Raw genomic sequence first — 10,844 nt, forward strand, 5'->3', positions numbered from 1 at the left:
TCTGTCACTAGTTCACTTATGTTCAGTATGTACTGAAGGAGCAAAATAATTTCTGTGTCTTGTGTGCATCAGCACTCACAAGCTGAGTTACCTCTTTTTGATATGGGGGAAAGGATACTTAGTGGACTACAGTTATGTTGGAGGGTGTTTTTCCTTCCCTCTCCCAATTAAGATTTTTTTCAGTGTTTGTTTCGCCCAGTCAAAAAAGATAGGGCTTTTCTAGATAAAAGAACAGTGGCCAGAAATTTACCCCTTTGCTAATTGCTTAGGTATTTGCCATAGCTGTTTCTGATGTCATGGAATCTGAGGAAGTGTCAGTTACACTATGATCTTCCTTTATCGATGTCTTACTCCATGTTCAGTGTTTTAAAAATATAAATTACAAACACTCTACATCCATACCCAGATTTACTTATTTTATCAGAAAAAAAAAAAACTTGAGAAATTTGTAGATCAAATTAAGAGACAATAAGTGTACATTGTTGAATAAAAAATTTTAAAGTTTCAGTGGTGTTTGCGTTATCTTTTGTGTACTTTAAGATTATTGCCTTGATAATGACAATTTTTTCAAAGGGTCAGATGTACATCTTAAGTGTACCATGACCGTATGTCATGGCTTTAAAACAAATCATACAGGTTATCAAAGTGCTTAGAATTGGTGTATTTACTGAAAAATCAGCTGTGAGAACAGCTGTCCTGGTTTTTTTGCATGCCATTGAGCCGTATGTTCTAATCGAAATAAGCCAAAATTGAGCTCAGCAATTAAGCAACTAGAATAAGTTGCCAAGATTCTGGGTTTATTTGTAACTTTATGTAGAAATATATGGCAATGCCTACTTGAAAAACTTCCTGAGTTTGTTTAGCATTGATTTGTCACAAGTTGAAAAAAATCAATGCTGACACCAACATACTAGAGTAGCTAATGAGAAGAGACGTGAGAACATTTACAAGTGTGTCTGTCACTATGTAGACTGATAGACTTCATATGTTTTTATGTTCTTTGAGTTAGGATAATTGGTCTGGTGAGTGACCTGAAGGATACAAAAGGGAATTCGGAATTTTACCGAAGCTTGTCTTTATAAATTCTCAGCCCCACGAGCGTGATTTATATAAAAGTATGGTAGTTCAGTCTACACAGTTGTTGTTTTTAATGACATTTATTGTGGATTTCAGCAGCTAACATAAAACTCATTCTAGATTGCTTAGCAAGGTTTCTCTTACTTTGGGGCTTTTAATCCACTACTGTTGGATACGGCGAATCGATTGAATCTGGGAAGTCTGGGCGTGAGAACCCCACTCTCTCCAGTGTTTATAGTCTCCTCCGTGGTGGTCACTTTCCAAGATATATTGATACCCACGGTATCCAGGGTACTGGTAGCAGACCCAGCTAGAAAATCCAAAGCACATTAGGTTATTAAAATTAGGAACCTGGTCAATACCTGGCCAGGAGCCTCTTTTCTCAACACAACTGATTGAGAATGCTTGTAGGTTAAGAAAACAAGAGGCATCCTAAATGTGCCAGGCACTGTTCATGAGCATAATATGGCTACAGATAGTTGAAAATGAACCTTGGTCATGAAAAAAACGTAAAAGAGTAGTCAGCATAAATGCTTCCACAGAGGAATATTTGAGAGGGCCAACAACTTGAAATTTGAATATCAGTAATAACTACAATGTGCCACCCATACCAATTATGATCTAATGTATGAAATCTGATAAGATGTAACCACCGATGTATTAATATTCACAAGGCTTACAGTTGCAAGAGTTACTTTGAAATGTACCCCAACCCTGTTTTTGCACTTACGCCCCACATTGTATCTTCATGGAACCAACTTCGTTGTTGAGCCAACCCATGGCTTGCAAGGAGGGGTAGTCATCACAGATCTCCCATTGGCGTCCAATGAAGTTTTCCTTCTCAAAGATGGTAATCTTCGACTCCTTATGATTCTGTAACCCAGAAATTTTTAAAAACCATTTGGCATAAGCGTTATGGCTGTCATCTTAATTCTTTAATTACCATATTTTTCAAATTCAAAACACTTCTGGTTACAGAAGGAAGTACATGATCATTGATTGTAAGAATATTGCAGGCAATATGGTGGTAAGAGTTAATCCTGCCCGATCCAGTTTAATACCATAATATTTAAAATGTACAAATAATGGGCACCTGGGTGGCTCAGTCGGTTGAGCTTCCAACTTCGGCTCGGGTCATGATCTCAAGGTACCTGAGTTTGACAATGTGGAGCCTGCTTCAGATTCTCTGTCTCCCTCTCCCTCTGCCCCTCCCCTGCTCGCACTCTCTCTCTCAAAAATAAACATTAAAAAAAAAAATGTACAAATAACTGATGTGATACTTTGGGACAACAAAAGACATGAAGAAAATATAATAAGAGCAGGGAAAAAAGTACTTGCAGCAAACAGCCAACCAAGGGATTAATATTCACTAATGTGAGAAAAGATCACAGGAATTAATAGAACAAGTAAGCCTGTGTGTGTATGGTGTTGGAAATAACCTAAAGTCCAGTAGGGGATATAAATACTTCACAAACATTAAGGCTGAGACTATCCCGTATGAAGTACACAGGCATAACTAGCTGTCAGTTATCCTACTGCGCTGTAGAAGATCTGGGCTCTTGAGTATCCACTTCCTGCCACCCTTGCTTTTAGCTTAATGAAAATACCTCTTAGTGGGGAAAAAAACAAATGGCAAACTTGGACCAGTGTCTTCTCTTTTATACTTTTATCCTTCCTGCTGCATTTCAGCATAACTGATGAGAAGTAATACTAAATGTCAGTCCATCTGTATACCCTCTCTTACCGCGTCCTCCCAACATGCACAGAAGTGAACATTTCAGAGACTCACAGCTGAACAGATGGGGCGGAAGGACATGAGGCGCTCAATGTGGTAGGCATTACTCCCGCTCCAGGCATCCCAGCGAGGGTATTCTCCTCTCTCCAGGATAAACTGTTGCCCACAGAAGCTGGTGTGCTCATAACCAACCCAGCTGCCAAAGACAAATAGTGACGTTTGATCATGGTGTTCAGAGCCTGAGTGGCCTCAGGGAGAAGGCATCTTTTGTTTTAGGTGTCAACCGTGGGGTAAACTATCAAGCCAATTCCAATAGAGCCATACGACGAAGTGATAATATTTATCACAAGAGGTGGGGAATGAGCTTGGCAGCTGCATTAAGCAAGTTTGTAGATGGACTATTTGTTTTGGGATTCTCCACTGAAAGGGTCTACTTCACTGACCTGAGAAATGTGTATTAGCAAAGTCAGTCTCAAGTTTTATTTCCTTTCTCTCCAGGTTACCTTATTCTCTACTTGGAGCTCCAGGTTCAGGATCTAGTGACTGACTATTGCTTTGGCTCCAGCCAAACCTATTGGCTTCTTCCTAAGGAAGCAAAGGGATGAACAGGCAGCTGATGGATTACTAGTCTCTTGTTTCCTTTTAACTTTGTGGGTTTTTTCCTACCGTCATACACCTATACCTTATTTATTAAAACACCTCAGATCAATTTTGTTACCAATGATCCCTTAAAGTATTTTACTCCCTTTAAAGGGTTAACTCAATTTGGTGGTGAGCAACTTGTGGAAGCCTATCCACTGCAGAGCCAGTTTTGCTTAAGCCAAAGGAGAGCCCTTTCCTCATGTTTTCAGGCTGATGGTAAAGGCCTCAACCTCCCTGCCAAGAGTCAGGAAGTAAGAGTCTAACTTGCCAAAGAAATTAATCATCAACAAGAAACTCCTAAAGACTCACTGGGAACTAATATGGCTCTCAAGTTCTGGGGTTGAGTTCCTTCGCACATAGAGAAATTAGCCAGTAGTGGCTGCCCTGGGACATGCAGGAAAGGAGTTAGCCGTAAAGAGCTTGACAGTTTCCTCTCTATTTTCTGTAGACAAGAAAAACTAAAGGGTCTTGTGGCTATTCTGAGAAAATCCTAGGTAGCAGCCTATGGGCTCTGGAGGCACAGATCTAACGACTGTCACTGCCCCACCGCATGGTCTACATGTTTTTACCCCCTCTCCAATCTAGCAAGCAACTAGGAACCTCCTGTTCCTTCTAGCTTTGCGTTACTAAATTACACATGTAGTGATTTCTTTTGAGATTACTTCCATAGGGAGGCCTGTCTCCAAGAAATGGCTAGAGTCTGGGTGAACATCTTTCCACACCCCATCTGCAGAGACCACAAATAAGGACTATGGGGTCCATACTCACGCGCCACATTCCACCTTGAGAGACCGGACATTATCAAAACTGCGCTCAGAGACATTTGGGCAGGAGCTGGTGAACTCCATCCTCTTGCCCTGGAAATTCTCCTGGTCATAGATGGTTATCTGAATGGAATTGAAAGGGAAAGAGCTAGAATATGGTACCTCAGGAAGAACAGAGGCCCAGGTCAAGAGCTTAACTTCTGTCTGACCCTGTGTTTTCCGTCACTAGCTATAGCCCAGGATGCCTGGTAGGGTCTTTTCCAGTATAGACAGGATAGGAAGGAATTTGAGTTAATACCATTGGTTGGTGGTGTTTACATGCCCAGGGATGTACTGTGGGGTTTTGCTTATGATAGGAATGGTTTGCCAGGGACAATAGCTAGCCCAGTGGACAGACCAAGGACTTGTGGAGTCATTCCACCATGCTTCCAAGGATTCTGGGTCCCAGACCTTCCTGTGGATTATTTCTTATCTTCTCCAGCCACATCCTCGACAGAAATGGAAGGTATAAAGGGAGCGTTGTGATAAACCCCTTTTATACCTTGTACTAGAACTCGGCTCTTGAACCTTGGCTAGAGGACGACCCTCAAAGCTGTGAGCTGTCCTCAGAGTTGACCCAGTTGAAGGGATGTTGAGGAAAACAGTGAAAAGCTGAGTTTCAGCCACTTCAGGAAATGGTTGCAATCAAGTTCAGGTTGGGAGTCAGGAGTCCTGGTTTGGGATCTGGTGGGATCTCTTCGTTTCTGGGCCCCCGGTTTCTCCATGGCATCATAATCCACTCTGGGCTGCTCTATTTTAAGATGATTTTAGTAGTGTGGTGGAGAGGTGACCTAGAAAACTAGGTATCATTTGGGCTTCCAGGGTCATCCTTCTGTCTAAATGGGGTATCCTGAAAGATCCATCCTGAGACAGCATCTCGACGGTGGGTAGACCCTTCCCCTAAAACTGGCATTTTATTGGTCGATCATTGTTGCGTGGGAAAAACACAGCCCTGCTCTGTGGCAGGATCTCATACTCTGCTCTGTGGAACTACTCAATATTCCATGTGATGGCAGGGAGCTTACCTTCCATGGCCCCACGGACCCCGGCATGGGGTTTGTTTGAGCCATCTTGGTGGTTGGAAGGGCTTCTGGAAGACAAAACACATATCAGTGACTTGGCCTCATGGGGAGAGGATGAGGTGATAGAGCACAGGAAAAGGAAAGGGGGCATCAGGTCCAACAGATAGACTTTGGTTAGGATCCTGGCTCTGCCTCTCACTAGTTGTTTTCCATCAGTAAATCTTCTGTGTGCAGTTATTGAAATGATTAGCAGTAATACAGGTGAAACACCGCACAGGTGACATGACCTCTTGATTAGTGTGGCTGTCGCCCTCTTGCCTGCCCCCAGGAACCCCCCTATGGGGTGCAGCATTGCCTAGGTCTCAAGCACCCCAGTATAAACTCCTTGGCAAGCATCTAGACCAGACCCTCATATTACCAATGTGTGGTCCCCTCCCACCTGGCTCCACACAGCGTCCAGCCAACCAGCCAAGCATGACCAGGCCACCATTCCCTCCCTCCATCTCTGTCTTCTAGGCCTCCCTGGCCTTGGCCTGGCCTCCTCAGAGAGACATTGCTGCTTTTCCAGCCTGTGGTGAATTGCTTTCTTTCCTGATTTCTGGCACTCATAAGAGTACCGACCTTTCTATCGAATGTGTCCTGGGTGAACATCTCAATGGCAGGGTCTGGGTCTCCTCTGACTGATCGATGTGGCACTGTGCTGAGCCCCAAGTCCGGGCAGTACGGGGTTGTGGGGGAGGATGGGTGGCATCGGAAAAGACTTATTGAGGGGCGCCTGGGTGGCTCAGTCAATTGAGCGTCTGACTTCAGTTCAGGTCATGATCTCGGGGTTTGTGAGTTCGAGCCCCACATCGGGCTGTCTGCTCTCAGTGCAGAGCCGGCTTGGGATCTTCTGTCTCCCTCTCTCTCTGCCCCTCCCCGGCGCATGCTGTCTTTCCCTTTCTCTCTCTCACTCAAAAATAAATAAACACTTAAAAAAAAAAGAAAAAGACTTACCGAAGGAAAGTGAGCAAGAAAAGGGGGTAATGATAGCCAACAGTGGCTCACTCTATGCCAGGCTCTGTTCTAAATGCTTAATATGCATGAATACATTTGAGCTTTGCACCAGGCCTATGAGGGAGGTACTATCATTATCCCCATTTTACAGATGAGGATACTGAGGCTCATAGAGGTTAGGTCGACAGAAAAGATGGTAGGAAGTGTAAAAGGAAGGAAAGCTAGGAGGGAGGGGAGGAGGGAACGAGACAGGCAGCTTTCATGGCTCAGAACAGCCATTCATGGCCCTTCTTTGGGGCCAGTGTTAGGCCCAGGGACTGATGCATGTAAACTCTGTGATCTATCTTTCCATTCTGAACCTCTGAGTAAGTATTTCCCAGCTCCTGCCCCCCATGGCTTCTCCCTGTGCCTCAGGAAGCTGCTCATTTCTTGGAGCCCCATGCCCCCTCCCAGCCATAACTGCTAGGCCAGTGGTTATTGCCACATAAATGGCACTTGCCACTCCTCTTGGGGTGGCGAGAGCAGGCTGCCTCCCCACTCCCCGTGTTCCCTACTCTCCTCTAGCCATCCTCCGAGGCTCTGACCACAAGACAGAAAAAGCAGGGCCCCTCCTGGGCATGTCTCTGCAGGGGAAGGAATGGAAGGGCCAGGACACCTGCAGGACCTTACTCACCCAGCTCCTGCTGCACAGTCTGGGTCTCCATCTGGTGCCACTTCCTCTGCGGCCCTGCCCTTTATAGCCCTGTGGCCGATGGCCTCTGGCCCTGTCAGCACTCTGCTTTCCCTCTGCTTTTGTTCCCCCTGATCCCCAGAGCTTTGGTGCTTCAGCCTGCTGGGCAGGCATCCCTCAGGCTTTTGTTTAAACTGGGGAAACAGAAATCCAGAGAGGCCCTGCTGCTGAGGGCAAGGCTGGGGGCTGCAGACCTTGGCTGCCGTGGTCTTGATCTCAGAACAGCTGTGAGGTGAGGACAGGCCCCCATGTGAGTGCTTGTCCCCTACCCCTCTCCAGGCTCCTCACGCTACCCTGGGAGCTTCCTAAGACCCATGTCGTACCTGACACATCAAAATGCACCTCACTTCCCATACCGGATATACATTTTTGTTGTTAAAAAATAGGAAAGGACTATAACAGTTCTGAACTTCATTAAGACAAAGAAAAGAAGGTTCACTGTGTTCTCAGGAATCTTTCTTATACTATATCTATACATAAATATGTAAGAGCTGGATTCAGTTATGGTTGACTCGTAGACAGGAATCTCTCCATAGCTATTTTATTAAATATTCATTTTAATTTTGCGCTCTTGTTTTAAAAATTTGGAGCCAGTAAATCTTTCTGGGCTGTGACTATATTGTTTCAGGACCTTGGAAACCTCACAGGCCCGAGGTACTATGCCTATAATATCCTAAAGATTCAAATGATTTCTCTCTGGAAGTTCGGGGTATTTGGTGAGATTAGTGTAGGAGAATCATTGGCTTCCCCAGAAGCCCTGAGGGGAGGATGTGTGGCTCAAATAACACAGCTTCTCTGAGGAGCAGAGGCTTGCAGTGGGTGAGGAGGGCTTTGAGGCAGGCAGACACAGGTTCAAATCCCAGCTCTGTTGCCTAGGTGATTCTGGGCAAAGTCACTCAGTGTCTCTCAACCCCCCAAAAGGAGATAGTATCTACCTGACACGTTATGGGGTTATTATTGCTTATGACTCTGCTTTCTTTCTGGTGACAGATACTGGAGAAAAATTCCATGGCAGCTTGGAGAGAGGAAGAACCTCTTCCCAGTAAAGTTCTCCCAGTCCCTCTGCCAATCTCTCTAGTCTGTGACTCAAGGTTCTTTGGAGCCGCTTTATCTTAGAACCAAAAACCAGGGAACGAGTTCTGATATATACACAAGTATGTGCAGATTTGGGCAGAACATTCCAAACATATAGGTCTGATGCTAAACACAATGTGCCACCCTGAATGTTTCTGCTGCTGGATTAATTGGTGATGTCTGGATCAGTGGCTGGCAAGGGACAGAGTTGACTTGGGGATCATGGTAGGTTCTGGCCAGCTGGTGACCATGCAAGGGCTTATGGAACCCACTGTCCATGGCTGGTGGTCCTTCCTCACTTTTCCTTCTCTTCCTCCGCGGAATTGGGGTCTTAGGGAAATACCTACTTGGTCATCTGTTCATTCATTCATTCATTCATTCATTCCCTACTCCCTGGACTGGCTTAGGGACCCTGCAGTGGTCCCTCATGCACCCTGTACTTCTCTAAATATTGCATTGATAATGCTGTAGGAATTACTTTAGAAACTAGAAATATGGGGCTCCAAGGAGGGAAACTGAGGCACTCAGGGCTCAAGTAGAGGACAAAACTTTTCACAGTATATTTTTCTGTACTTCTTGGGTTTTGAACAATGTGGACACAATTTCTATTAAGATAATTAAAGCTATTTTTGAAAATAAAAAAGCTGATTGTTTAAGTATCTGCTTCTTCTATTAGACTTCATGCTCTATGAGGGCAGGGGCTTCATCCGTCTTGTTTGTCATTGTATCTTTAGTTCTGGGCATAACTCGTAGCTCAATAAATACATTTTGAGTGATCGGATAAATAAATGAATGACATCCTCTGATGAGGTTTTGCAACTCTGGAGGCACAGAGGTAACTCTGATATAGTCCTTACCCGAGCGACAAACGACCTGCATATGTTGTCTTTGTGCTTCATCTCAGCACCTCAATGTGGGAGTTTTACACCCTATTTAAGTGTTAGTATAATGAAGACTGATTGAGCCCGTTTTTAATTTTTACAGAAAAGCGGGCTTTTATGTTTGGTCGAGAAGCTCAAACCCACACGCACAAAACTATCATGTGTGTATGGAAGGAGGATCAGGGTTACTGTGCAAACAGTTTACAAAGATCCATTCAACATTCTTGGAGTCATGAGCAGCCCTAGCCTGTCTTCTCTCTGCTTTCCTCAACTACCTGAAATCCGAGAAAGCTGGAGAAGAATTACCAGGAATCCAACTAACTGCTATGCTTTCCAAATATCACCCTATTATGATTTTTAACCACGTTCTAGAGAATTCTCCCTCTGGCATTGCTTGGCACTGTGGCTTCACATGCCCCATGATGGTTACAGCATGGGCACTTTGGCCCCCCCCACCATCTCTTTCCAGGAAAGTCAGGGAAGAGCCACTCCAGGAGTGGAAATGAGGGAGCACTTAGTTTGTAAGTCTTTCTCCCAAGCTGGGATTGGGTCTCTCCTATTCATCCTTTTTTTTTTTTTTTTTTTTTTTAAGTCTATGTGTTTGAGAGAGAGTGAGCGTGAGCAGGGGAGGAGCAGAGAGGGAGGGACAGAGAGAATCCCAAGCAGGGTCCATGCTGTCAGCACAGAGCCTGACATGGGGTTTGATCCCACGAACTGTGAGATCATGACCTGAGCTGAAATCAAGAGTCAGACGTCAAACTGACCGAACCACCCAGGCGCCCCTCTCCTGTTCATCCTTAATAATAACTGCAGTTTACCGAGCATTTACTGTGAACCAGATAGCACCTCCCTTTTCTTCGCAATAACCCATGAAGCAGATTATTATAATACCCATTTTACCGACGAGTTTACTGAGGTTCTGAGGGGCCACGTTCTGGCCCAGGGAACCCAGCAGCTTTTTGAATGCATGTCTGTCTGACTCCAAAGACCATATTCCTTCCTCTGGGCAGCCCTGTATCTCTGGCCTACAGTAGGATGATACTACCTATCTGACTCACTGCTGTCAGATGGAGGGAGATGTAAGTTTCAGGGCAGCGTTAGGGATTCAGCTCAATAAATGGCATCTACGTTATTGATTGTTCCAAAGCAGATACCGTCTCGTGCCAGATTCTCATAGAGACAAGTGGGACCAAGCTGCAAAGATCTTAGAAAAATTTATCCGATAAAAAAAGGCTTTCTTTGAATTTGGAAAAGCCCACATTCATTCAGTTTTTCTTTTTTCCCACTAGTTTTCTTTATTTGATGTTAGCAGTACAGTCCGTCAAATCCTCTGAGGGCACCGCTGATCTACGGTGGCCGTGGATTGTGAACTCTGTTCTCAGCCCACATACTCCTTGCACGAGCTGGTGGGGAAATGGAGGAACGGGCTGTCGATTTGGAGGCGATGATGGCCCTTGGGGGGAACGAGGCAGCCCCCCTGAGTGTCACCTGGTCAGTTTGAACTTTGAGCTCCTCAAGACTAGGGCTACTTGCCAAGCACAGTAGATGCTCAGGAGAATCTTATGGATGGCTTGGCCCCCTGGCCTTCCCTCTAGGCCCAGGGAGCCTCACAGGATGAGGCCCAGTGCAGGAGGGGTGAGGTCATGGGGCCCGGGCAGCCCCTGGACTCAGCACTTTGTGGCAAGAGCATAATGGGGCTGACCAGGCGGCTGAGCAGCACTTCTGTTGTTTGGGAATAAGCAGGATGGGTACAAAGCAAAGGGCCCAGTCAGCGTTCGGCCAGCACCTACCTCCCCCACAAGGGGCTGCTTCTGGGGGACCTGTTTTACCCCAGCCCCAGCAGGAGAGCCAGGGCCTGGCTGGGCCTGGGAAGGCCCAAGTGCT

General features: G+C 45.5%; 1 protein-coding gene across 1 annotated transcript; it reads right to left on the reverse strand.

The window, feature by feature from the left end:
* Window positions 1-367: 367 nt before the first annotated feature.
* On the reverse strand, window positions 368-6,979 carry CRYBA1 (crystallin beta A1). The gene is made up of 6 exons (XM_042916724.1): window positions 6,949-6,979; window positions 5,283-5,347; window positions 4,223-4,422; window positions 2,867-3,008; window positions 1,808-1,950; window positions 368-1,387 (listed from the first exon to the last, which is right to left on the reverse strand). Exons 1-6 carry the CDS (start codon window positions 6,977-6,979, stop codon window positions 1,240-1,242), a joined length of 729 nt encoding a protein of 242 aa, XP_042772658.1. The 3' UTR covers window positions 368-1,239.
* Between the last annotated feature and the right edge of the window lie 3,865 nt (window positions 6,980-10,844).

Source organism: Panthera leo, chromosome E1 (genome assembly GCF_018350215.1).
Source record: "Panthera leo isolate Ple1 chromosome E1, P.leo_Ple1_pat1.1, whole genome shotgun sequence".
Taxonomy (NCBI): Eukaryota; Metazoa; Chordata; class Mammalia; order Carnivora; family Felidae; genus Panthera; species Panthera leo.

What these genes read in the sequence shown, in the direction of transcription:
- CRYBA1 (XM_042916724.1), bottom strand. Translation starts at nt 6,979, where the DNA reads ATGGAGACCCAGACTGTGCAGCAGGAGCTGG. An exon ending in GGTCCGTGGGGCCATGGAAG is followed by an intron (nt 4,423 to 5,282) that starts GTAAGCTCCCTG and finishes ACACAGGGTCAG; the next exon opens with ACAGAAGTTAAGCTCTTGAC. An exon ending in CTCAAGGTGGAATGTGGCGC is followed by an intron (nt 3,009 to 4,222) that starts GTGAGTATGGAC and finishes TGTCTTTGGCAG; the next exon opens with CTGGGTTGGTTATGAGCACA.